The sequence below is a fragment of the Eptesicus fuscus genome, chromosome 14 (assembly GCF_027574615.1).
Source record: "Eptesicus fuscus isolate TK198812 chromosome 14, DD_ASM_mEF_20220401, whole genome shotgun sequence".
Classification (NCBI taxonomy): Eukaryota; Metazoa; Chordata; class Mammalia; order Chiroptera; family Vespertilionidae; genus Eptesicus; species Eptesicus fuscus.
This window is the reverse complement of record NC_072486.1, coordinates 55773997-55801025: the sequence shown is the minus strand read 5'-3', so window position 1 is coordinate 55801025 and position 27029 is coordinate 55773997. Positions and strand designations below refer to the sequence as shown.

Here is a 27029-nt window from a genome sequence, read left to right as displayed (position 1 = left end):
TAAAGGAGTTCACCACCACCAAACCATATTACAGGAAATGTTAAAAGGTTTTCTTTAAGAAGAAGAAAGAAAAGATTAAAAATAAGAATAAAAAGGCAATAAGTACATGTCTATCAACAATTGAATCTAAATAACAAAATAAATGAACAAGTAGAACAGAAACAGACACATAGAAACAAAGAACATTTTGCCCGATGGGAAGGGGTGGGAGGGTAGATTAAAAAGGTGAATGGATTAAGAAGTACAAATTGGTTGTTACAGAATAGTCATGGGGATGTAAAGTACATCATAAGGAATTAGTCAATAATGTTCTAATAACTACGTATGGTGTCAGATGGGTATGAGATTTATGAAGATGATCACTTAGCAAGTTATATAATGTCTACAATGAGTTTTATACCTGAAACTAATACAATATTGTATATCAACTATAATTGAAAAATAAGAATTAATATAAAAATAAAGAAAATTATTAAGTCTTGCTTGTAGTTATAGGAATCCTGAGAAAGAGACAGACACACACGCAATCAAATTATGTTTAAATAAAAAAGCCAACACCTACACTCCAGTCCAGAGTTGCTCTGGGCTCCTTCGCTGGACCATTTGCCACAGGAAGACCGAGGGGATGAGCAGGAGTCAGGTGCTGCAGGCCTGCCCGAGAGATTGCTTTCCTGCAGCAAGAAAGACAAACACACAAAGAAAAAGCACATCAGAAGGTAATACAGAGCAAAAAATTTCCCATGGGGTTGAAACAATGCATGAGTTAGTCTTCTACATGTTCAAACTGTATTGGAATATATCTCTTTAAAGTTCATGGTGAAGGTAGAAGGTTAGCAGCTCTCAAAGACAGGGAGGTTGAGGGAGAACACTTTGGGACAATATTACTTCAGGACCACAAATTAAAATGTAAGTCCCAGTTTAAAGTAGAGGGCAGGAGGGGCTAGGGTGGACATAATACTTGGACAAGTTTAAAGCTGCCAGACAGTAAAAGCAAAAAAAGTAGGCTCATGAGGTCTTCTATTGAAATTCCTCCACTTTCCAACCAAAGTGCTCTTCAAGCTGGCCACATCACCAAGTTTACCCTGGCTCCTCTTAGGAACATCCCCCCATTTCTCTTGAAGAAGATTTGTACCAGTAGCTCGAGGTTCTAAACAGGAGAAGACTGAGTTGTATCTGCCAAGAAATCTCAAACACTGAAAGACCAATATCTTACCAAGGTCCCGGCAAGAAAAATCTAGAACATGTTGTTTGGACTCTAGGTTTGTTGAGTGGAACATAAAAGGATTCAGGTGAGAAAGGTGGGAAAGGTTAAGAAAGTCAGCCCTGACCTTGGTCTGCAAAGGTAAGAAATAAGAGGAGCCCCTTTAGCAAGCAAATATGACTATTGCTGAGAAAAAGAAAGGGAGGCAAGATAACAAAGTGGGGGGAATGAGAACAGCAAGATAGGAGGAGAAAGCAGGGTTCACTCAGGGAGATCCTGTGGTACCATCATGAATAACAGAAGTCAGTTTCTGGAGCTTAAATATGGGTGCCCACGCGTGAATTAACTACTAGTAAGAGGCTCCTAGAAGAGCCAGGAGCTTTCCCTCTGCAGAAGTGCCCAGATGTGCTCTGAGAATTACCTGAGCTAGAATCAGGTGGGTCTTGTGACGCTGCAGCTTTGAGTTCTGATTAGTCTGAGGGCGAGGCTCAGGAATTTGCATTTACACATGAAGATTCCTTCTATAAGCTAAAGTTTACAAACATCTCTATGGGAATCTGAAAAGATTTTAATCTAAAATGGAACTGGAGAATATGAAATGGAGAATCTCACACATGAGCCCTCAGGAAAATGAAGCTTAAGAACTGAGAGACTGATTTCCCATAAATGCCTGATTTATAGGAGACCAAAACTTACCCCTGGGCCAATGAACATCTGCCAAGAATCTCTCCTCAACTTCCAGCCTCCAGCCAATGAACTTGCTATTTGGACTCTGGTTAGACTCCCATTTCCTTGCATGCTTTGCCCATAAAAACAGCTCACCCCAAACCATTAACAGACTCACCTGTAGCTTGCTACAGTCTGTGTGTCCTGAATTGCAATTCTCCTGCTATTCCCAAATAATCTCAATTTCTGGTAATTTGATCTTGAGTCAGTTTACCTCTTAATTTAGGTTGATAGGGCAGGAGAAAGAGCACTAACTTACCCAGGCCCATCAAGGGGGAGCCCTGAAGGAACTTGTCAGCAAGTTCATTGTGCACTTCACCCCGATTAGCTCTCTCAGCCTGTTTCATAGGTCGTGAACATCTGCCACCTGTTACTGGGCCCACAGCACACTAGGTCCCCTGAGAGGCCCAGACCCTCAGACTCCTTCACCCATCTCACTCTACAGAGAATCAAGGTTCCAGACAGTGAGATGGGCGAAAGGCAGGCAGTGATGCCAGATATATGGTGAATCCCATCAACTGAGCCATTGAAGGAAAAGAAACTTGCTGGGGTAGAGGGGAGGAGTGAGAGCAGAATCTAAAAGTGTCCTTGGGCCCTAGAAGAGAGATGATCTCACTGTACTGTTCACAGAGCCCTGCAGACTCCACCCAGAAGTAGAATTTATAAAGTTGAGAGAGATGAGCAGCAGCCCACAACCTGAAGAAAAGCTGGGTAAGAATCCAGAAATGAACCCAGGACTGTGCAACCACTAGCCAATGACCCACACATGTGCCCTGAGCAAGTGTCCAGCCCTTAATAGACTCTTATATTCCTGCACAGGAAGTCCCAGAAATAGCGTCTGGGTCTTCGGTAGTCAGAAGTGATCACATCAAGCTTGCCCGTAGCTAACTTTCGGAAGCTCCCACCAGGCAGCAGGCAATGTGCTTGCTTTATATAAGCCCCCAAAGAGTCATTACAAGTATGTGGGCCTTTAATGAAGACAGTCTGAGGCCATGATATTCTCTTTCCTCACTTTCACCAAAGCAAATAATTAACAATATCAATTTGGCTCCTCACCCCAAGTATATTTTATTTTATTGAGCAATAAGAAAAGAATGCTGGCCTCAACAATAAAGATAATTTTTTAAGTCAGAAAAAAAAAAAAAAAAAGAATACTGGAGGATTCTTAGATGGTGATCCTTTATCCCCCAAGTGTTTTCCTACACCTGAGTTTAAGGAGCTTCTTTAGTATTTTTCATGAGGACTTTTCCCTGGCTTTGAAGGACTTGGTATAGTGAATCTGAGTCAACGTTTTCATCACTGAAAAATCAGATCTCTATAGAGTCAGAATCTACAGGTTTCACCACAACCTACTGTCACAGTAAAAACCACAGGACAAATGAGTTTAACTCATGAGACGTTTTAGACTCCAATCACCAAAACCTGACTACTCTTCCTAATTAGGACCATCAGGCGGGGCACATTGCTCAAATAATCAAGTTAGGATGCAAGGAATGTCTGAGTCTGTAGAAGAGCAATGGGGCTGTACAATGAGAGACAGACAGACATTCAACCCTGGCTAATCCCTGCAAAGAAAGTGCAGCCAAGTCTTTCCCAGCCTGTGAATAGAAACGATTAAGTACGGGCTTTTGTGGATTATTTATTCCTCATTTTGGAAGCAAATTTAAGGATGGTTTTCTGCAACATTAATAGAAGAAAACTGTGTTATCTACTACACATATAAACATCAATTAGGAGGAATATAAGTAAGAAACGTCAAAGTGGCTGCCAGTTTGTGACTGTAAATGGGCCTCACAAAAGGTCATTACATAAGAAAGCAAAGTAGAGAAATATATATGGGGGATGGGAGGTAACTTCTGATTACAGCTTTCCGTTCTTCTAAATAAGCATGGGAAAAAAATGTTTTTCCAATAGTTCACATATGTATACACATTTTCTTTCAAAATAAGAAAGCAATTTCATCATTTCTCAGACCTTAAATAAAATTAGTATAAGTTGTTTTTCTATTTGGATTCATCTCATTTGACAAGATGACATTTTAGAGTCTGGCAGAATTTGGTGTGTTTTGGGGTTGGTGTGTGGGGGGCAGTGGGGAGAGACAGGGATTTTATGTTCCAATTTGCTCCAATACAAAAATCAATGGAGTTTTCAATTTCTCATTCTTTTTCTCCTGCTCAGAATCCACTCAAACCCACAGTCAGTAAAACCGTGAAATACCAATGACTCCATTATATTAATTTTACAACACTTTGTTGGGGATGACTATAATGGCAAAAATATCTTTGAAATGGAGAAAGTGCCAGGAAAGAATTTTAACATATTTCAAGTGTAAATCCATCATACATTTTAAATAGCATTCTATTATTTCCTTCACTTCATTCAGTAAGACTATAAACTCCTAAAGGACAGGGCTCAATTCATCTACTAATCTTATTACATTCTAGCCCAGGGGTAGACACAGCATAAATTCAGTAAATGCTTTCTGAGTCCATGAATGAACTTGACCAAGAAGCTAAGCAAAACAGCTAGCTTGATTAGATCAGTGGTTGAGAAATCTGATTAGGATGATCTGAATTATATTCTAGGCCTTGCACTTCAATGATATTCTTTCTTGAGAGAGCCAGAAATCCATCAATGCAGCTCTTTAAAGATAAAGACAAACAGGGATAGACTTTAGTGTTTAGAAGCCTAAGACATCAAAATGGCTTGGTAGTCAACATTAAAATGGAACCCTATTGCTACAACATTAGTACAGGGCATGTGACAGTGTTAATACCTTTATAATGTCTTGATTGAAAGAAATATGTAGCATAGACTCTTCTTCATAAGAGAAATATTTAAAATTGCTTGGGAAAGCATGTAAATAAGTGATTATTTAACAAAGATTCTCTCTAATTATCCATTTTGTTTCTACTCGTCTTCTAGGTTTATATGGCTCCCACATTTAATCCATCCCCATCTTGCCAACTCTGCTGCCCGGTGACTCTACCTGTAGCAGAGAATGAGGAGCTCACGTGCTAAGAGGAGAAGCACCAGAGAATCAGGAGGTCCCCTTAGCCAGGAAATTTCCTAAGACAAGCGACTGACACATTAGAGACTGGCAAACTCATCTTCTGGTTCTAGAGAAGGAACGACCAACCGAAAAGTTTCTCTGTGTCTTGGTTTAATTCTCCAAGTGTCTCAAGGGAGATATCACTCACTGTGTGTGTAGGTGTGTTCAACACCCCCACTCCTCCCATCCAATATTGGCGTTAACTTTGCTTATATTCAAAGCCACCTGCAAGGTTAAGGACAGTTCTCACAATAATAAAAAAAAAATTGTCCCAAGCCCCACACAAATTCCAAATACCCCACCAGTGATTCATGTAAGGGATCAAAATGTATGTCATTATTTGAAACCAAATCCTAACCCATATTCTATATGAATTCAAAGCATTTATTGATGAAAGGATTTTAAGTCATTCAGAAGATCGCTTTTGCTATTGAATCGTGTACCAGTGATGGGCAACCTTTTGAGCTTGGTGTGTCAAACTTCGCCAAAAAACTGAGCATAACTCTGGTAGTGTGTCACTTTGAGGAAAAAACTAACTCCAAGAAATGTTTCATCGCATTATGTTAGTCGCAAATGTTTCATCCTCAGGAGCAGCAAATGTTTCATCCTCGGCATGCGGCCGCGTGTCATCAGAAATGGCTACGCGTGTCAGTGCTGACACGCGTGTCATAGGTTCGCCATCACTGTCACAATCAATATGCCTGCCTGTATGATTCTACTTTTAGTCAGGAGGTCCCTTTAGCCAGGAAATTTCCTAAGACAAGCGATTGACACATTAGAGATTGGCAAACTGAGCGGCTACTTTCACAGTGACTCTCCAGCAGTGGTGCGCAACCTCTGTCTGTGGCGGGGATTGAGAACCAGTCTATTTAAAGCATTCCAATCTCTCCCTCCAGGGAGCAAGCCTGGCCTTTCCCTTCCACCTGCCTCCACCTCTTCACTCCACCCTATTCCCACCCCTGTCCCTGGCACTCAGGCACTTTACCATTCATTAGCTTCCCTACTCCCAAGTTCCAAGGGCCCTTCCCTTACCTTCATAACTTGTTTCCCAAGCCTATTTCTTCTAAGAATTACTCCTACTTCTTTGATTTACCCAATAAATGTTCTCTTACAAATAAATAAATAATAAATAAATAAATAAATAAATAAATCAAGCAAGCCAGCCTTCTAGGTATTTCTAATGTGTATCCTGAGATGAGAACCCTGTTGAGCCTACTTCATTTACGCTGCTAATGTAACTAAGTCCTGGCACTTACATATTGAAATATATTCATTCATTGAACAATGTATTTACTGCATTTCTCTTTTATTCCAAGCACTGTTCTAGACATGTAAGATACACGCATGAATAAAACAAACATAAATCGCTATTTCTGTGAAGCTAACATTCCAGCGAAAAATACCTTCTGCCAGTGTTGAATCATTTTACATAACTTACATACAGTATTCTTTACAACAATGAGATTGGTACTTTTATTATCCCCTATTTTATATTTTTAAAAATGGCAGCAAAGAGTGGTTAAGCTACATGTCCAAGATCACATGGCTAGGAAGCGGTCCAAGTGAGAGTTGAATCCAAGCTTCTAACTTCAGATTGGACATACTTAACCATTACACAAATGAAATGCTAACCGCACACACATACATAGCAAAAGAGACACACAATGCAGTCAGCCTCTTACTATACTAATTTTCTAATTACCTCAATGATAAATGTCCTAGCTCTACAACAAGAATGTACGTTTCACCTAGAGAGAGAGGGGACAGTGTTAAGGTAACCCATCACCTTGTCTTAACAACCAATCACCATCTATGTAGTCAAGGTGTTTAACCTCTCTTAGTCTCAGTTTCTTTCTTTGTAAAATAAGAACACTATTACCCAACTCAGAGAGTTGCTGAGATCATTATTGTTTAATGTGTGCAGAGTGCTTGACATAGTAAGCCCTATGAACAGCCACTGCTATCATTATTTGCTTTCCCATACTGGCAGCCCCCACAGCACCGAGGCAAAGCTGGGTATAAGGCAGATCTCTGAATAAATATGTGCTTGTGCGATTGCTCTCAAATAGTCCAAGTTCTGGACACTTCTTCTTGGTCGAACATTTCACAAGCTCCCGTTATGTGTCAGGCAGTTCGGAGGGGTTACTCAAACAGAAGATTCTTCTCTAGCCACGGTAAATAATTCCAGGGCTGCCAAAGGAGTCGTTCTTTTCCCCTGACTTGCCTGCCTGCCTAATGCAAAATTAAAAAGCACCACATTCTCCCCTCAGACAAACTTACCAACATATTTAAAAAACGCAATCCAATGCCAATGGAATTATTATTTGATTATATTCATGTAAATAAATGCAACACCAAAAAAGCATTTTGGGGTTTGTTGGTTTAATTTGTAAAGCAGACTGGCTGATAAATGCCCCTGAGAACTTGTAACCTCATCTATTAGACAGGATTTATTTCCCAAACCTAATCCTTCATAACCACATTATTAAAGCGTGGCTCAGTGCCCAGTAGGTGTGGCTCAGTGGCTGAGTGCTGACCTATGAACCAGAGGTCACAGTTTGATTCCCCTTCAGGGCACATACCCAGTTGTGAGCTCAATCCCCAGTAGAGAGCATGCAGGAAGCAGCTGATCAATGATTCTCATCATTGATGTTTCTCTCTCTCTCTCTCTCCCTTCCTCTCTGAAATAAAAAATATATATATATTTTTTTAAATATAAGACAAAAATGTCTTTAAAAAAAAAAACCAATGTGAGATTTCTTAATTGGGATTATCTCAGGAGCTAATGGTATTCTCCTCCTTAAGATATCCATTGATATCCTGGGGAATGAAGAAAAAGTAATACTGTTATGGGTTGAATTGTGTGCCCCATCACCACCACCAAAATTCATATGTAAAAGCCTGAAACCCAGACGGGGTCTTTACAGAAAAAGTCAAGTTAAAATGAGGTCATTAGGGTGAGGCCCCTAATCCCATATGACCGGTGTCCTTATAAAAAGGGGAGATTCGAACACAGACGCACACACACACAGAGAACATGGTGTGAACATGAAGGTGGAGATGCAGTGATGTACCTACAAGCCAAGGAACAGCAGAGACGGCCCCCAAACCACCAGCAGCTCAGCTCAGGGAGAAGCACGGAGCAGGTGCTCCCTCACAGCCCTCGGAAGGAACCTATCTGCAGCACTTGCTCTCCACTCCTGGCCTCCAGACGGTGAGACAACACATTTCTGTTGTGTAAGCCACCCGATGTGTGGCACTTGGTTACAGAAGCCCTAGAAAATGCACACACTTCAAAAGTAGACCCAACCTCTGGATTCAGTGTAATAAGGTTTGGCTAACTTCAAAACGCTGACTTCTCTTTCCCAGGTGCTTCTGTGAACTTTGGGTACCTTCCAATAATATTGCTCCCCTCCAGAAACTAATAATACTAACACAGAAACACATTCCTATGGGAATCCACTGTTAAAAACAACACTCTCATACAAACAGATAATAAGCACCTGACAAGGTTTTATTTCACTCATTAATGAGGTAACTGGCATAGAAGACAAATACAAAATCAAAATGTGTGTAAGAAATTGAGAGTTAGCCTGGCCAGTGTGGCTCTGTGGTTGCGTGTCAAACTATGAACCTGGTCAGGTCACATGCCCAGGTTGTGGGCTTAATCCCCAGTAGGGGACTTGCACGAGGCAGCCGATCAATGATTCTCTCATCAAAGATGTTTCTATCTCTCTCTCCTTCTCCCTTCCTCTCTGAAATCAATAAAAATACATTTAAAAAAAGAAAGGAATTGATATTTAAAATAGCCAGTCAGGAAAGAAATGCCCCAAAGCCTGCTAAATGAGATGTAAGACCTTAATCCCTGTGGCACTGACTGTTCTTTTTGCCTATAAAATCATAACACATCAGCTTTTCACCGGTTAGCCTCTAACCTGATGGGACATAAACTGTCAGCACCTCTATCAGTGTTGGGTTATTAACCAAATATACAGAGACAACTAAATTACAGTACTCATGAGTATCAGGTAAAATCCATTACTAGATAATAAGATTCTCTTTTCATTGGAACAGGCTCATTAGAACATGATCTAGTAAAATAATTTTTTTTAAATCAAACAATAACCATTTTTCTATTGTCAAAATTTGAGATAACTTTATTCTCACTATTGTAGTTCCAAATTAAGACGCCTTGTGTAGTTTTATATATGTCTGGAATATTCTGGAAAGTACCATAAAATAAATTCTCTCAGTTACTCTCTAAACAATAATGATTTCCTGGGCATCTAGCACGCCCTGAATAGTCTTTTAGCCTTTTTCTTTAGTTGGAAACAAGCTCTGAGACAGAAATTTTCATGTTTACTAGAGAGACTGTAGGGAGTGAGAGAAGCAGGGTTGGCAAAGCCAGGAGCTGAACTGTGAAGCAGTTGTAACAGAAGCCTCAGTTGGTCTCACATGAAGCTCTGGAGCGGGAATGACCCTTGAGACTTGTCCCATTTTCAAGCAGAGACAAGACTTGGAACCTCCACATCAACCCGTCTTTGGGTATGGGCAGCCCCTTGGCAGAGTATAACCCCAGACAAGAGATTCTCCTATGCTAGGGATTGGGCTCAGCTGTAGACCGTGAGCAGATAACACTCCTGGAAGCTGGAAAGATGAGCACCATGGTCCTGAGAAGGCAGCAAATGCCAGCATCTAGACCTCTATACACAGGACACACTTGTGAAATGGATAATTTTATTATCGCCGTTTTACTTATGGAACAACTGACATTGGAAAGTTTAAGTAAGTTATAGAAGCCATACAGCTGATACAGCACTCATAAAGCCAAGATGGGAGCCCAGATCTCTGACTCCAAATGCTCCATCACTTTGCATTCCCTGGGAAGGGGGAGAGGTGGGAGAGAGAGAGAGAGAGAGAGAGAGAGGGAGGGGAGGGAGAGTGAGAGGGAAAAGAGAGGAGAGGAGGCAAGGCATAGAAGGGAGGGGGACAGAAGGATGCAAAGATGATACATGGTGTGGGCAAGCAATGCACAGAAGTGACATGAAATGTCCCGGTGAAGGGGTGGCTGAGGACATTGTAAGAACAGTCTAACACTCCACTGGCAGCTGGTATACTGCTGCGATGGAAATGCCTCCTTTGTCTCCTCCTCCGTATTTGCCCCCTGCACTTAAATCCGCAGGGAAGTCTAGTCCTTGCCTTAAAGGCAGAGGGTTTATGAACGTGGAAATTGAAAAAGGGGCTAAATTTTACAATTAGGTCAATGAACATAGAATAGACTTTGCCTACTGGGATAGAGAGATAATCCGAAATTGAACAAATTTAGAAAAAGCATGAGCCTGGGAACAGAAATAACCTTAAGAACATAAGCCCTCTAGAAATTCACAGAAATTTTAGGGGAAGGGATTTAGATTTCCATATGGTTTTCCCAGTAAAATTATGAACAACAAAAGTTTATCTTTCCATGCTAAAACATTATTCCTAACCCCCTTCAATTTCCCATCACCTTGGAACCTATGCTGTCTCAACCACAATCTTGCTCAACTAATGGTGTCGCTAAATAGATAACCTGACACAAGTTTGTCAATTCAAAACAATGTATGATATGACCCTCGTATGAGTATTTTCAAAAGATACTCAAAATGCAAAAACATTTATGACCCAAAAGAATGGAGTCAAACTACTATATTCAAAGTAGTTAAAATAAATTTCCTACATTAAAACCCAGAGTATTGTTAATAGAGATGGGTGTTGGGAGGTTGGGGTCAGAGCCAGAGACCTACCTATTTGGAGGTCAGCCCTAGACATAGGGACCCAAGAACATGCCTATATGGTGAGAAGACACTGCCAACATGTATCAATGAGGGAACAGTCGTGGCAAAAAATAAAATAAATAAAAGAATTCACCCCAAAAAGTTCAGATGAAGAGACTTTAGTAAAGGAACTACTTAGAAGTAGGGTTAGGGAACAAAGCACTATTCAATCTCAAGACTTAGAATAAAGCTAAGGAAACCAAGAGCATGTGGTGTTGAAGAAATGAGATGTCCAGGTTTTCAGCTGGATCTCTTGAGTGCTAAGTAGAAAGCAAAGCATCTTATTTAAGTGGCTAGTTGGTGGCAGAGCCAGGAATAGAAATCAGGTCTCTTCCCCTCAGCCCAGTTTGTCTACATTACTACTGTCTGGCTTTTGTCCATCCCATGTGGTTTGGCCTGTACATATGCATGTTCTTTTTATATTCCTTGCCTCCCTAGCAACTAATTCATCACTATATACATCCTCACACTTCATGTGTGTCCTGCAGGCCTACTTGCAAAAACAGAAATAATGATAAAACTTTCAGTAAGCCAGGAAGAGAATAAACATGCTCCATCTGATAAAGGGTATGTATGAAAAGTCTACAAGTAACATCACAAATGATGGTGAAAGACTGAACACCTTCTCCCTATGACTGAAATAGAGTTAAGTGTCTGCTCTCACCACTTCTATTCGACATTTTTCTGGAAGTCCTAACCTGTGAGTATGAGGTGGGTGAGGGGAAGCAAAGCAAAGGAAAAGGAATACAGATTGGAAAGGAAAAAGTAAGTTTTTATTTGTTTTGTTTTGTTTTTAAATATATTTTATTGATTTTTTTAGAGAGAGGAAGGGAGAGAGATAGAGAGTTAGAAACATCGATGAGAGAGAAATATCGATCAGCTGCCTCCTGCACACCCCCTACTGGGGATGTGCCCGCAACCAAGGTACGTGCCCTTGACCGGAATCGAACCTGGGACCTTTCAGTCCACAGGCCGATGCTCTATCCACTGAGCCAAACCGGTTTCGGCAGGAAAAAGTAAGTTTTTATTTGAAGATGGCATGATTGTGTAAAATGCCAAGTAATCCTACAAAAAATCTATCAGAATTGACATATGAGTTGTAGTCATAGTGAACAGAGCCATATATAAAAGTCAGCTGTATTTCTATATGTAAACAACTACAAAATGAAAAATAAAAATTAAGTACTGACTAACACTGGCATTCAAAACATGAACTATTAAATGATAAATCTACTAAACTATGAATAAGGCCTTACCCTAAAACCTACAAAACATTACTGAAATTAAAGAGTTTGTAAATAAATCAAGATATAATATTTGTGTACTGAAAGACAAAATACTGTTAAGATGTCAAATCTTCCCAACATAATACATAGATTCAACACAACTCCTATCAAAACCCATTTGATTTTTAAAGTGTATATAGAAAAAAAGACATAAAATAGTCAAGTAATCTTGACAGATTTGGAGAACTTTCACTACCCAATTTCAAGACTTACTATAAAGATAAATAAATCAAGAGACTGTAGTACCAAAGAACTGATAATTAGACCAATGAAAAAGAATAGAGTCCAGAAATAAACCTACACGTGTTTCAAAACAGGCATGCAAACAAATAGATGGAGAAAAGAATATCCTTTTAATAAATGATGCTAGAAAAACTGGTTATTCCTATTGGAAAAAAATTAATCTTGACCCCTATCACACACTGTATATAAGTAACTAGAGGCCCAATGCACGAAATTTGTGCAAGAGTAGGCCTTCCTTCCGCCGGCTGCCAGCACTGGCTTACCTCTGGCACCCAGGACCCGGGCTTCCCTCGCAGCCCCAGCTTTGTCCAGAAGGTCATTCGGAAGGACATCTGGTCTAACTAACATATTATGCTTTTATTATTATAGATGCTTCAAGAGGGATCACAGATAAAAACCTAAAAGCTAAAACTATAAAACTTCTAGAAGAAAACATTAAAAAAAAATACCTTCATGCCCAGCCAGCATGGCTCAGGAGTTGAGTGTCGACCTATAAACCAGAAGGTCATGGTTCGATTCCTGATCAGAGCACATGCCCAGATTGTGGGTTCGATCCCCAGTGTGGAGCATGCAGGAGGCAGCCAATCAATGATTCCCTCTCATCATTGCTGTTTCTATCTCTCTCTCCCTCTCCCTTCCTCTCTGAAATCAATAAAAATATAGATTTTTAAAAAGAATTGGCATTAGAAATAAATAAATAAAATAAATAAATAAATAAATAAATAAATAAATACCTTCATGACCTTGGAGCAGGCAATGATTTTTTTTTTTTTTTCAGATAAAATTCAAGAGGTTCTAACCATAAAATAAAAAATTGAGAAACTGGTTCGAACCATAAAATAAAAACTCCTTTGTATCAAAATAAATATCAAAACATACTTCTACTCACTCTGCCATTTCCATTCCTGTGCCAGCATTGGAAATAGCAGAGTCAGAACCTCTAGAAGGCTGTTTCTTCATAAAAGCAATGAGGATTCTGGCAAAAATAATCAAAGTCATATATTTCAGAACTCTGGAAATTACCAGTTGATTAGATGAGGTTGGCAGCAGCTCTGGCCTTGGCTAGTCACAGGGCAGGCTGAGCTCATTGTCTTGGACTGGTGGTAGCTTCGATGCACTCCATTGACCAGGGGCTTATCCCACAAAGCTCCCTCAGCATTGGTTGGGCAGACCAAGACTTTGTCTTATCTTCCAGTTAGTAGCAGATGGGAGTAGCGTCATGCTGCAGTCTTCTACATAGAGTATTTTTTAAGGATTTTGTTTGTTTGCCTCTAACTCACTCAAAATGGTGATGATACTAACAAGACTGGACTTCTCCCATCAAAAACATAAAAATAAAATAAAAATTCAACTATCTGGGCCTGAGAGCCTGGATGGGATCAATCTTCTAAAATTTTAGGGAACCAAGAACTTGAGGGAACCCCAACTTCTGTCCCTTTTCTGCCTGGCAGTCCCCCACCAACACATCTAGTCATGATTTTGTATCTTCTACTGGATGGCCAGGTGGCCAAGCCCACTAGCTAAGCATATGCCCTGCTGGGGGTTGATATGTCTAATGCCTTCTCGCAGACAACCATAACTTGTGTGACTTCTCTTTCAGCCCTCTTGCTTTACCGCTAGTGGCAGCTACAGAGAGAGGGAGGCAAATAGACTTCCTTTACCAACATCCTACTCCAAATAGAGCATCATCTTCTCTTCCATCCTCTCTTATATCGATTTACAAGAGAGAAGGAAAAAGCTTTGGTGAAATAATTGTCTGGACTCAGCCTTCCCATTTGGGTGCCTGGCCTTCATCACTGGCAGCTCTCTAAACTTAGAATACTTAAGTGTGTTTATGGTCTTCAGCTTTGGATTTGGCTATGATTCCAAGATAACAGGAACTTTATTCATTAAGGGTTTTCAAGAAATAAGCCAGTCAAAGAAAGACAAGTACCATATGATTTCACTTATGTGTGGAATCTAATAAAGAAAACAAATGAATAAAAAGGAAACAGACTCACAGATACAGAGAGCAGACTGACAGCTGTCAGAGGGGAAGGGGTTGGGGGCTGGGTGAGAAGAGTGAAAGGATTAAGGCAAAGAAAAAAAGGAAAGACTCAAGGACACAGACAAGATTGCCAGAGGGAAGGGGAAGACAGAAGAAGGTAAAGTGGGGATAAATGGTGATGGACAGAGGCTTGACTTGAAGTGGTAAACACACAATACAATATACAGATGATGTATTGTAGAATTGTATACCTAAAACTTGTATAATTTTATTAACCAATGTCACCCCAATAAATTCAATTAAAAAGGAAGAAAGGAAGCAGAATAGTATATTTAGCAAAAATAAAATGAGTTTCAGATTCAGACTGTTAGGCATTCAATATCGTTATGCAGTGCCAGCTATGTACTATGTAGAAGTACCAGGAATGGCTTGGTGTACAGAGTAAACAGAACACTCATGGCCCCTCTTCTTGTTGAGTTTATGATCCTAGTAAAGAAAGAAAGACAGAAATACATGAATATTGCTAACTGGATGTAACTGCTATGAAGGACACAATAGGAAACAGTGGTACAGGATGGGAGTTAACAATGATTAGGGAAGGCTACTATAAGGAGGTGACAAAAATAAAATTTAAAGTAACCTGGACTGGAAGCCTAGCTCTCTCACTTGATAAGTATATGATCTACCTATTACTTAATGTCTCTTAGATTCATCTCTTCATCTGTTAACAAGAAGAAAAATGTAAGCCACATGGGGTTGTTATAAAGATTCAATTAGGCAAGAATAATAAAGGTGCCTGCTTCCTATTACTTTCCTAGAACACAATAAAGATTTTTTAAAAGGCATTATTATCACTAAGGAGAAGATTGGCATTGTAAAGTGGAAAGTGAACAGGATAATAAAAATAAACAGATTCAATACTTAATATCTTTATAACTCTGGGCAAGGAACGTAACCACTCTCAGCTCTCTCTCCCTCAGCTGTAAAGGAGAGAAGACAATATCTTACAGAAAATGAGACTATAAACTACCTTACAAAGTAAAGTATTTATTTGTAAAGCTCTAGTGTACTTGATGTGATAAAATAATGAAATGTACACTGGTCCTGACTTTTATGGGCCACTATGAGTACTGGAAGTCACTGAATTTGCAAATGGGAGGGGGAGAGAGGATGCAATTAGAAAGTGTTTATGTAAACATTTCAGGTTTATTGTCTAAGGAGATCTCAGAAGAAAAAAAAAGGGGTCCAAGTCTCAAAGACTCCATCATGGGTCTATAAGAAAAATGTCGGTCTTGAATATTGGCAAGTGATAGAAGGAAAAAAAGCTTCCCTGGACATTTGACTACAGATAGCCTTCAAATGGGTGTGTTCCATGGATTCTCCTAAAGATGCCAATCCAAATGTTTAACATAAAGTCGTTATGAGTTAATAAATTTCCTTGAGTACCTTTGAAGCAAATACAGATTTGTCCTAGAGAAATCAATTTTCAAACCAGGTCTCAAAGAATTTTTTTTTTAAAAGTACCAAGACACATGAAATCTCCATCAGAAAAATCACAAACACAGGAAAATAAAAGGGACTCAATGAGTATAAATCAGCAAAAACAACAGACTCTAGAATACTCAAATTATGTTTAAATAATATAAAATAATTATGTTTAGTGTTACTAAAGAAATAAAAGATGGGGTAAGTTATATTAAAGAACAAGAGACTATAAATAAATAACTATAGTTTTAAAAGAATAAAATAACTTCTGTATAAGAAAAACTAGAATTAAAAATAAATAATATATGTGTACATCCTATCTAATAAAGAGGGGATATGCAAAATAACCGTAACTCCATGACAAAGATGGTGGCACCCACAGCCAATAAGGAGGGAATATGCAAATTGAGGGTCACTCCACGACAAAGATGGTGGCGGCCAGGCTGTGGGCAGCACGCAGGTGCGGAGGCATGGAGCAGCCGGGGCGGGGCGGTGGGCAGCGCGCGGAGGCGCAGAGCGGCCGGTGGGCTGGGCGGGATGCCTGCCCACCCGCCCAGAGTGCGCTCCCCACCCATCCAGAGTGCACTGCCCAAGGCAACGAAGACAGGTGCCCCGCTCCGGGCCAGTGGGCAGCGCACGCAGGTGTCCCACCCTGCCCAGGCCGCTCCGGGCCTGTGGGCAGCACACGCGGAGAGCCTCTGGGCAGGGGAGGTGGGCCGGGGGAGGGCGGCCTGTACTCCCCACATGGCGGCGGTGGCAGCCGTGAGTGCGCCAAGCAGAGCCTGCGGACCAACCTGAAGTAGCGCCTGCAGGCCATCAGCACTGAGGAGTGGCTGCACAAGTCCCGCCTCCTGGCCCAGAAGGTGTGCGATCGCAGGGACAGCCACCTGTGGCAGGCCAGATTGACGTCCTCCTGGCCGCGCCATGGGGGTTTGCCGATCTGCGCAGCTGCAGGCCTCCAATGTGCACATCCTCTCCTCCCCCCGCCCCCCGACGTGCGAACGTCCCCCAGTGCGCTGTCACCCACGTGTGCCTGCAACAGTCCTGGACCATGGTGTGTGCAAGTTCCCCCCCCCCCCACCCCCGTCCCTCCACCGCACTTCCATCAACCCCAGCAAGCCTACATCCCCCACAGGACGTGTGCACGTCCCCTCCGGCACGCTCACGTCCTTTGGAGAGTGTCTGGGTGTTCTGGGTGCTGGGGGTGGGCACCTATGAGATGACAGTGAGAGGGCAGAGCGGTGATGCCCTGTTCCCACAGAGGCCAGTGCAGCGACAAGATCACCTCCATGGGGCTAATGCAGGTGCTGAGGCAGGAGCAGGTGTGGTCAGACACACCTGGTGGGCACAGGCGGCCCTCGTTGAGGTGCCTTTGGTCAGCATTCAAGATCAGGAACCCTGAGGAGGGGAGGAGTTCCGTTCTCTCAGTGAAACGGTGGGATAGTCGGGGCGACTGCAGAGGAGGAATGTGCACTTTGGGTGTCGGCACCCATGAGCGAAGGCTGCCCTGACTGAGCCTCGCTTGCTTGGAGCCTGCCACACTCCTGCCAGGCAGCAGGTGACAGGACGTGCTTTTCTGAGTTAATGAGAGAAAAACATTGATTCTCCCGCTGCCTGCAAAGGTGGAAAGTGGAGTGGGGAGACATGCGGGGAGTGGGTGAAGTTCCCTGTCTGGGGGTTCCAAATCCGCCGTTGGTTCCTTTCACCGCTGACTAGAGATATACAGGGTGTCCCCTCAAAATGTATACACACTTTGAATACCTACTAATTCCAATGGGTTTAAGCATGAAAAGAAAGAAACAACAATGGAGCAGTCCTCCGTTAAAAGTGCAGGCACAAACCAGCAGTCAGACATTCCCTGAGGGGTCCCGGATTGGAGAGGGTGCAGGCCCCACCCCCACCCCCACCATGCACAAATTTTGTGCACTGGGCCTCTAGTAGTATATAAAAGCAACAGAAAAAACTATCATTAAACTACAATGCATATCTAAAGAAATTATACAGAATGCATAAAAAAGATAGAAAATATGAAAGGAAATGAAAGTTAAGAATCACAGAGAGCAGTAAGAAAGTAAGTTGAACATATGTCTGTTAGAGTCTCAGAAAGAGAATCGGGCAGAGGCAATATTTAAAGGCATATTATAAAACTACTAAAATCACCCAAATAAAAGGAAACTTGTGTCTGTGTGACGGAAAATTCAATATTTTAAAGATGTCAGCTCCACCTGAATGATCTATGGATTCATAAAATTCCAATCAAAATTCCCATTGGCTTTTAAGTGAACCTGCCGGGCTAATTCTAAAATGTGTGTAGAAAAGCAAAGAACAAGAGTAACCAGGACCCCCTGAAGAAAACAAGTTGGAAGCAGGGCTGGCATGAACAGATATCATGACTTGTTATAAAGCACTAGCAATGAATAATACAGTGTGATATTGAGACAGGAACAGACACATTGACTAATGAAACAAACAAACAAAAAAGAGACTCATAACAGACCAAAAAACATATGAAAACATCATTGATCACAGACCTGGCATTGTAGAATAGTGAGGAATGACACATTTTTTCATTAAACAGACCCAGAAAAATTGATTATCCTTACAGAAAAAAAGTGACATTGAACCCTATCTCAAAAAATACTTAAATATTGATCCTGGCTAAATTAAAGATGGAAATGTGAAATACAAGAGTATTTAATATTTAAAAGACATATAGAAAAATATCTTTTTTATAAAGTTTTAATAAACACTAAAAAAATGCAAATATCCTAATAGAATTTATAAAGTCAATTAAATTAAGTAATTCTGTTTATCAGAAATACTGTGAAAAGGCAAGCTAAAAAATAAAAAGTATTTTCCACAAATATTAATATAATATATATAATCAATATATATACCTAGTAGAAATCAATAACAAAAGGAAAAACAACACCTTCCCTTCCAAAAAAACAATGAACAAAGATTTGAACAGGTACTTTACAGAAGGGGAAACCTAAATAGAAAAAAGAAAAAAAATGAAACGATCAAATTCAGTGTGATCAGACTGGCAAAAAAATAGAATTTTAACTTTTAATATTAATTCTTAAAAATATGAATCCTTGGAAAGATGTAGAATTTATATACTATTAGAAGGCATGATTACTGAGAAAACTGGTGTTATATAGAAATGCTGAAGGTGGGCATAGCACAAGAATAATCAATTACACTCCAAAATATAGATCCTAGATGATCTCTTGCACATACATACAAGATAATACAAAAAACATTACATTAGCACTATTTATATAGAAAATACAGAAACAGCCCTAATGTCCAATGAAAGCAGAATGGATAAATACATTGCAATATATTCATACAATTAAATATTACTCTATAGCAATGAAATTGAATGAGCTATAGCTTCCATAGAACAGAACAGTGAACACAGTGGTGTTTGAAAAACTGCCAATTGCAGAATACATACAGTTGTATTTCATTTACATAACATTTTAAAAAATCAAATAGAACTATACTATGTGTCTTTGAGAGGTGGCATGGCAGAGGTATTAAGAGCACATAATCCTCAGCCAGACTTCCAGAGTTGGAATTCTGATTACTTTATTTCCTAACTATATAGTTACAGTTATTTAACCTTTATATACCTCATCTGTAAAATGGGGATATTAGTCTATCTACTGCTGAGGATTGTTTTAGGGTTAAATGAGTATGTGCACTTACAAGTATCTTGCACAAAGAAATCACTATATGCAAGTTTTATACTGCCATCATCATTAAAAATAGAAATATTTAGAGAAAAAAAAATAAGAAAAAGCAAGGGAATGATAAGTAAACATTCCAGCCCTATTAGAGGAGGCTAAGGGATGGATAAGAAAGATACCTAGGAGGACTTCAGAGTTTATGGTAGTGCCCCTAGTTATTAAAATGGGTAGTGAATACTCAGGTACTTGTGTTATTCTTTATAACTTACAAACATTTTATACATATCTTGTTGCTTTCTGTTATTTGTTCTCTACCTTCAATTAAAAAATACTTTTAAACTTTGTCAAATTAGAAAGAGAGAAGGGTTACATGACTCTTTACACAGTCAAGTAACTGCTGTCCACTCAAAGTTGCCACCCTATAAAAATACTCAAAATCTCTCTCAATAACAGATGATATTTTACTGAGATTCTGGTATCTTGTCCACAGTATTAGAGACTCCTCTCTTTGGAAATGCCTTCTGAACCAATAGCCATTCTTTTGAACATTCTGAATGTTGACAGCCCTCATCTTTTGAGGGCAGACTTTACTTAATCTAAACAGCAACAAGCTATTTGAAGCCAAGTTTGATGAGATGGGTGACTTAGCTCTATGATAGGTAAGTGAGATGATGGCCTGTTTCATAAAACAGTTTCTCAACGTAATTCTAAAGAAAAATGGGCTTCCAGGGTTAGCAAACAAAATCCAACTTTCCTCACAAATCAAGAACTAGTTCTATCAGGAAATCTGAAAAATGGCCAGTGAGTTGCAGCTTTCGAGGCAAACACCCTAGACTGTGGGTGGTGATAAGCATTGATCCTTACCCATTAATCTAATTGCCATGTTTTCTAAATGTATAATCTTGTGTTATATTTCACAGGATAATATTGAACCACTGTTTTAGTTTATAGATATCAAAATCTGATTTCTATCATCATGTGCTTTAGTGGTCTTTCCCAGGGGAGGATAAGTTCAAGGTGATAAGCTGACAAGCATTCACCTTGATTCACCCAAGTCATTGATGAAAGTTGCAACCAGGACATGACCAAGTGCAGAATTCCTGCTCAAATAGAAACCTGCCTCCATCTTGGAATCCTATCTAATAAAAGGGTAATATGCAAATTAACTGTCACTCCATCACAAAGATGGTGGCGCCCATAGCCACAAGATGGCAGCACCCAGTCCTCTCAGCCCCGCCAGAGTCCCCCAGTCCCGGGGAGCGGCCGCTAAGAGCAGGCAGTGTGAACGGCCTGGTGGAATGCTTGCTTCGTCGCCGTGGCGACAAGGCAAGTGTTCCGCACCCAGCAGCGGATGGGCCTCTGGACCACATAGAGCCTCTGGGCAGCAGGCGCGGAGCAGCCAGGCCCCGCAGAGAGCTACTGGTGCACAGATTCGTGCACAGGGCTACTAGTTAACTAATAATATCCATGGGGTGGTTTCTATCTTGACCATAGGGAAATCATAAAAGACTATCAGAGACATTGTTGAAATCTAGACACAGGTTGTCTATGGAATTTCCCAAATCTATTACTATGGTAACCATATCCAATAAATGAAATGAGGCTAATTGCATACATTTTTAATGTATTTTATAGATTTCAGAGAGGAAGGGAGAGGGAGAGAGAGATAGAAATACCAATAATGAGAGAGAATCATTGATTGGCTGCTTCCTCCATGCCCCACACTGGGGATCGAGCCTGTAACCCAGGCATGTGCCCTGATCGGGAATAGAACTGTGACCTCCTGATTCACAGGTTGACGCTCCACCACTTAGCCACACTGGCTGGCTGCATACATTTCTTTTAGGAAGCTCATGCTAGCTCATTGTAACTTCCCTTTCTAAGTCTACATAAAACATCTGTCTAAGGACTCAGGAGAATTTTGTTGGGGTTACCATTAAACTTATTAGCTATACGTTCACCTGTCCAATTTGGACAATGGGAATGTTTTCCCCTTACCAATCTTCCAGGAACACTGCCATTTTCATTATTTCTCGGACATTATTGGTCCATGGTCCTGTGATCAAATTTGTAAGATCTCTCACTATCTGTGACATAATGTATTAAATGTGGAAACATTCCTTTTTCAAAGAAAGTAGATTATTTTAAAATATATTCTTTCTGATCTTGGATTCTTTCATATTTATTAATATTTATTCCTGTCTTCCAGTTTTAAGACAATTCTCCTTAACAGAATTATCTAAAGCAAGATTGGGAATAAATCAATGTCCATTATAGATCTAATATACTGATGTTATTTTCCTTAGAATTTAGGATTCTTTCAAGGGTGCAAAAGGGTTAAAAACATCCAACACATATTTGCTTTTAAATATATATTTTAAGCAATGCAGACTGTCCTAAGGCAATTTTCATATTAAAAATGTGTGCCCATAATTCTTGCTTTTTAATTTTTCTTCTATTTTTTTGCACCGACTTTTAAACATCTACCCCAGATAGAGGACAATGATACATTCCATGTAGAAATGAAGACAGGGAAGTGGAGAAAGCAAGAGAAGTAGGGGTGGGGAGAGGGCAAGGGCAGGGATTGCCAAAATTCCATGTCAGATCTTGGTTCCTCATGCGAAACAGGAGGCACCAGCATTCCACAACTACCACACAAATTGGTCCTGGACAAAATTCTTTTTCTGTATTATCCTTTATTTCAATTCACCCTGTTATTGACCGAATGGTTATGTCCCCCATCGAATTCAGATGCTGAAGTTCTAACTCCCAATGTGATAGTATTTGAAACTGAGACTTGAGAGAAATCAGATTTAGATGAGGTCATGAGGGTGGGCTCCCATGATGGTATTACAAAAAGTGCCCTTACAAAAAGAAGAGACAAGAACTGCATTGCTCCCCTCTCCCTCTTCCTTTCTGCCCCATGTGAGGGCACAATGACATGGTGAGAAGGCCATCTGCAAGCCAAGAGAACCAAATCAATGAGCACCTTGATCTTAGGTTTCTCAACCTACAGAACTATGAGAAATACATTCCTGTTGTTTAAGCCACCAATCTGTTACCTTATTTTTAATGCAGTACAAGCTAATACACACCCTAACCATAGCAATAAAACACTTTATTAAAATTAAATATTATCTATTAAATGACTCCCCTGTTTAGAAACTAAGTAACTCCTTATTCTTTCCAACCAAGACTTGTCACACCCACCGCATCCCTGCATCCATTCGTGCAAGGATCTATCTATTTCATTAATCCACATATGCAGTCTTCCTATCAGCTAAAGTAAATTGCTCATTTCTCTGCCTTCACAAATACTAATTCTTCCACCTGGCAGAATTACCTTCTAGCTATTCATATTGTTAACCTCTATTTCTCCTTCTCTGTCAGAAAGCAAAAATTAAAATAACCACCACAAAAACTACTACACATGAACCTTCTCTGCAATGTCCCATCATAGGATCACCCCTCTCCATGTACTGCTCCCCTCCATGTCTTGTTTCTTGGTAGAAAGCAGGAAGAGGAAAGCTTGGGTCAGTAGTTTGATTTTTAAAAATTCTGAGCTAAATAGTGTGGGCAGGACTCAGGCCTTGATATTTGGAAAACCTCCTTGGGGAAATGAAATGTGCAGCCAGAGATGGAACCCACTGTGAGATCAATGCCTCTCCATCCAGCTGCGCACAGACATGGGCCGAGCTTGGATACATTCTCTTAATGAGGAGTCATCCACACGCCAACCGAATTAGAAGCTCTGAGACTGAGGCATCACACAGTTCTCGACGATCTTAGATGGAGAAACTCAGGACAAAAGAGTGTGATGGCGGAGAAGGGGTAAAATTCTGAGGGCCACTGCCCTCTTTCTCTCCCATTTTGCAAGTTCCTTAAAGTCCAGGAGCACCATCCCTTTCAACATCATCTAAAACACCATTTGCATATTCTATGGGGTCATTATTAAAGCCCCCCCGCCTCACTGAAGGCGTTACTGTGCGATGTGGTATATGCCCAACAGAATAAGCAAGTGTGGGCATTTGCAACAGTCTTGTGCAAAAGAACAGGAGTATGCAAAGCAATAAGAAAAAACGTGTTACTCAGCAATGTTTTGTGCTCCCTGAAGATTAAAGTTACCCAGAATTAAATGTTTCTATCACTCCCCTGCTTATAAACAAAGTATTTCCTTGTTCTTTCCAACATTAAATCTATATTCTCATCCTAGACTTTAAGTTGCCACACCCTCCACCTCCCTGCATTAACGCAAGAGCCTGTCTACCTCATCAATCCACATATGCAGCCTTTCTATCAGGCAAAGTAAATTGCTCATTTCCGTGCCTCCACAAATACTAATTCTTCCACCTGAAATGGCCTTGTCCTTACCTTCAAGTTCATACTGTTTTCCTCTATTCTGCCTTCCTTATCAAAAACAAAATTAAAATAACCATCATAAAAATGGCTAAGCATAAGTTATGATAAAAACCCCCAATGGCTAGTCTTCAGGGGCACAGAAAACGGAGTGATTTCTGCCTAGAAGAGAGGAATAGGGAAGGCTTCACCGAGGAGGTGGCATTTGAGCTCAGTCTGAGAAAAAATGCACCAAATAATGAATGCGATTCAAAGCTTGCTAGAAGAGGGGGAATGATAGCCAAGGCCCTGAGCTGACAGTGAATGTCTTATCCTGGTACTAGGTCACCACAGTGGCTCCCCTGTAGGGAGTATGAAGGCAACAGCATGAAGCTCAGTACCTGAGGGCAGGAGGATGCAGCTTTGAACAGCCTGCTGAGGAGATTGTGGACAAGAGGAATTTCCAGAACTTTTATGTAAGCGAGCCCATCACCACCTGGTCTGTGCCAAAGCTCACTTACTCACCACGTTAATAGAACCACAATAGAACAATGTTCCAGTTCTCTGGGAAATCATGATACACTCTTACAGCTGTCTTATTATAATTTTGTAGCACCTTCAGACAATCTGAACATTCATGAAAAGATTCATTGTCAGAATAAAAACTGTGAGCAAGGCCTTTAATTGACTGCAAAATTTCCTAAAGAAAAGTGTGCAGACTATTCAAGCTCATGATCAATCCCCACAGGTATCCCCAGCTGCTATCACAGGCAGTTGCTATAACAACCTGCCACTCACTTCCACTTTACACCAGGAACCCAAAGACAGCCGGATCCAGAATAGGTTAACTCAAAACACAAAGCCAAAGATGCCAGTGGAGGGAAACTCAGCAGGCGGGTAATTAAAAATGAAATCGCTATTCCCTTAATGATCTTTAAAAGTAAGTGATAATGTCGACTCCTGAACACATGCGATGTCAGTTGGAAGGCTGAAGGTACACCAAGAGTGAACATTTTATCACTGAAGGTGCTCTCCTCTAGTCCCCAACGCCATCTCCACCCCTTCCATCTCTGCAGAGGCTCTCTGTGCAAATTCCCCCCAGCCAAGGTGAGTACCCCTCTAGCCTTTCTCTCGTCAGTTTTAAATATTTCTCAGCATCGTGACTGACTATTTCTTTGCCTCCCCTTCTGGGGAAGAAACAATAAAAGAAAGCTCTATCTCCTGGCTTAAGCAAATTTTCCACCAAAGTTGATTTCAGTCCACTTCTGCCTATATCTGGCAGAATGCTATATGAAAACATCCTTTGCTCACTGCTCACTTTACTCTCTCCTTCCAGACTAGACTGGCTCTTACTATCTTCTCTAATGGAACTTGTACTACACAGTCAGATCACCTTCCTGATCTTTCTTATTCGATTACAGACTCCTTGGGACAGGGACGGTGTCTTATTTGGGGCCACAAAGTGACCGGAAAATAGTAGGTGGCCGATATTTATTACTGAGATTGGAACTAGATGAAGCAATTTGGCCCTGCACACAGAAAAAGTCTGAAAGTGTTGCTTTCTTCAATTTGGTGGCTTAGAGCCTATGGGATGTGGGAGGCCCTATTATTTAATCATGGGCAGAGATGGCTAGGATGTGTTTTTCTTGGCTCTCAAGAAGGAAAAGGAAAAGGAAGACTTTTTTTTTCTTTCTTTCTGATTTAGAAGAAACCAGAACTCTATTTAAAATGAGTCGCTGGCATTTTGGCTGCAGGGGACAGTTCTCAGGGAAATGAAAAAATGAAATAAGATCAAAGAGTGGAAAAGCACATTTTAAGTGACGTCAGCATTTTATAAGATGCTATGAAGCCTCTGCATGGCTTGAAGATATGTCTTTTTGCTCATTTACTCTCGAGTGTGGCTACCACTCAGTAACAATTACACTGTGTGTGTGTGTGTGTGTGTGTGGGTGTGTGTGTGTGTGGCCGCGCATGCACTCATCAAATATTTTTACTATGTTATAGAGCTATTTGGAAGTGTTAAGTTAAATTTCCATGAAAATTAATGAGAAGAGGGATATTATGTGGGGTGGAAATGAGGCATGAAGAAGGGAAAGATGGACTTCTAACAAGAGAATATGATGAACAAGGGCTTCATACTTCACCTTCTCATGAAGACTTCTCACATAGAGTGTGCTGCCCAGTGGCCGTTCCTGAAACAACATCTCAGCACACGTACTATCACGCTGTTTCCATATACACGACCCCTGAGCGCTTTAAACTCCCCTTAGCATCCTTGTGGCAAATTATACAGTCCAGCCAGTGGAAGGAGAAATCGTGGGCCCTGTCCCTTCCATCAGGAGAGCTCTCCCCAGAGGGAGGCTGCCTTCTCCCAATGTGCTCAGAGCGCAGACCCGCTGGGAAAGAGGAGCCATGACTCAGCCAAACGGTCCTGCCCACTCACAGCATCTCCAGTGAATTAAAACAGAACCAACGGGCCAGCTGGGTGGCTCCTGGTCTGTGAGGATAACAGTGGTGAGCAACTGAACATTTACTCTCTGTCAGACAACATATGAGTTGTTGCTTTTTTAAAGCAAACATTTGATTGATGTTTCTCTCTCTCATCAATGTGTCTCTCTCCCTTCTCCTCTCTCTAAAATCAATAACAACGTATTTTTTAAATAAATTAAAAAAATATATATTTTAGACCTGCCCAGTGTTACTTAGTGGTTAGAGTGTCGGTCCAAGCACCATAGGGTCTCAGGTTCGATTCCTGGTCAAGGGCACATACCTCGGCTGCAGGTTGGATCCTTGGCCCAGTGGGGGCAAGTGGGGAGGCAACCAATCAATGTTTCTCTCTCACATCATTTTTCTCTCTCTTCCCTCTCTCTCTTCACCCTTCTTTCCCACCTTCCCTCCCACTCTCTCTCTAAAAATCAATGGAAACAATAACCATAGGTGAGAATAACAAAAAATAAATAAAGCAAACACCAAGCAATATTATTAAAAGTCTCCTCGGATGAGGATTAACAACAACAACACAAAAAAATGCAAACACCAAGCCATTATTATTATTAGAGAAGCTTTATGGATGAGTGTGATGAGGCTCAGGGAAGTTATGTAATTTGCCCAAAATCACAAGTTAATAAAGAATGAAGCTGAGATTTGAACCAAAGCGTGACTCCTGGGAGAAGAGATGCCTGCCCTGCCAGGAGGCTCTACGC

At 40.7% G+C, this 27029-nt stretch overlaps 1 protein-coding gene across 3 annotated transcripts in view; it reads right to left on the bottom strand.

The window, feature by feature from the left end:
* DGKI (diacylglycerol kinase iota) overlaps positions 1-27029 on the bottom strand; it is a 397015-nt gene that overhangs the window by 257418 nt on the left and 112568 nt on the right. For all 3 annotated transcript variants that reach the window (XM_054726100.1, XM_054726102.1, XM_054726101.1), the window contains exon 2: positions 563-671. In XM_054726100.1, the coding sequence (XP_054582075.1) occupies positions 563-671 (109 nt within the window). The remainder of the gene's footprint in view (positions 1-562; positions 672-27029) is intronic.